The sequence below is a fragment of the Aplysia californica genome, unplaced genomic scaffold (genome assembly GCF_000002075.1).
Source record: "Aplysia californica isolate F4 #8 unplaced genomic scaffold, AplCal3.0 scaffold00127, whole genome shotgun sequence".
Classification (NCBI taxonomy): domain Eukaryota; kingdom Metazoa; phylum Mollusca; class Gastropoda; order Aplysiida; family Aplysiidae; genus Aplysia; species Aplysia californica.
In genome coordinates this window covers 104066-105059 of record NW_004797397.1, presented here as the reverse complement: position 1 = coordinate 105059, position 994 = coordinate 104066, and the positions used below count along the sequence as shown (strand labels likewise).

General features: G+C 42.3%; 1 protein-coding gene across 1 annotated transcript in view; it reads right to left on the bottom strand.

Moving 5' to 3' along the window:
* The window catches only part of LOC101854633 (serpin B6), a gene marked incomplete in the record, with an annotated part of 15577 nt that extends 15390 nt beyond the window's left edge, over positions 1–187 (bottom strand). The window contains 1 exon segment of the mRNA XM_005096364.3: positions 60–187. Coding sequence (XP_005096421.2) covers positions 60–114 — 55 coding nt within the window.
* Between the last annotated feature and the right edge of the window lie 807 nt (positions 188–994).

Below are 994 nucleotides of genomic sequence, written 5' to 3'. Positions count from 1 at the left end.
TACTTTTATTATTATTATTATCATTATTATTATTATTACTAAGACAACAATGAACTCACCTAGAACAAACAGAACGGACGCCAAAAGAAAGGTACACAGTTTCCAGGACGCCATCGTGACTCACTGACCTTCACCCTGGTCTGAGTGTTCAAGGCTGTGGATAGATGCAAGTTCTTCTGACTCTGAGGTCATAGACTGGAGACATACAGGAAAGATCATCATCATCATCATCCAGTGCCAGATCTGCGACAGATATCGGCGATCATGGTTTTCCATTCATTCCTTTGCTCGGATGCTCTAAAAAAAACTACGTTTCCCTGATCTTTCCCCGTTACCCATTTGTTTAGGTTCCTTACGCATGTTGTTCTGGGCCTACCCCTGCCTCGCTTGCCCTCAAACGATAGAGGACCAAAATTAGTCTATCCCTGCGGGTTTTATGCAAAAAAATTTAGGAAATTATACAAACTGAGCCCTAAAATGTGAAATTATCCAATTCTGTTAATTTCAACAAAGAATGATTAAGAAAAAGAATCAGAAATTATGCACAAAAAAAAGATCAAATTTTGCTAAATTATGCGGAGTGCATAAAACCACGGGGACAGATCAGTACAGTGGCCATTTACCGCCACTTTCAGTACTTCAAGTCCATATAAAAGACGGGACCTGCAATGCTGCATCTTTCTCGGATAGACCCATTAAGCCAGGTCCCTTTGGGAGGAAAGACCTGAAAACTTTCTGGACAACACACGTCCACGAACATCCCGCTACAGATTCGAACCAGGCTCTTCCGGATTTTTAACCAAGCGTTTTCCTTACTAAGATTTTTTTGAAAGGTGAAATGGTATGGTTTTAACGCCCCTATCAACACTATTAGGTTATTTAAAGGGCGGGACCTCTTAGTTTAACGTCCGTCTCCCCGTAGGGCTGAGCCAAGTGGGAAATTCATGTAAAGTGCCTTTCCCAAGGACACAACGTCGGACCGAGCTGAGGCTCG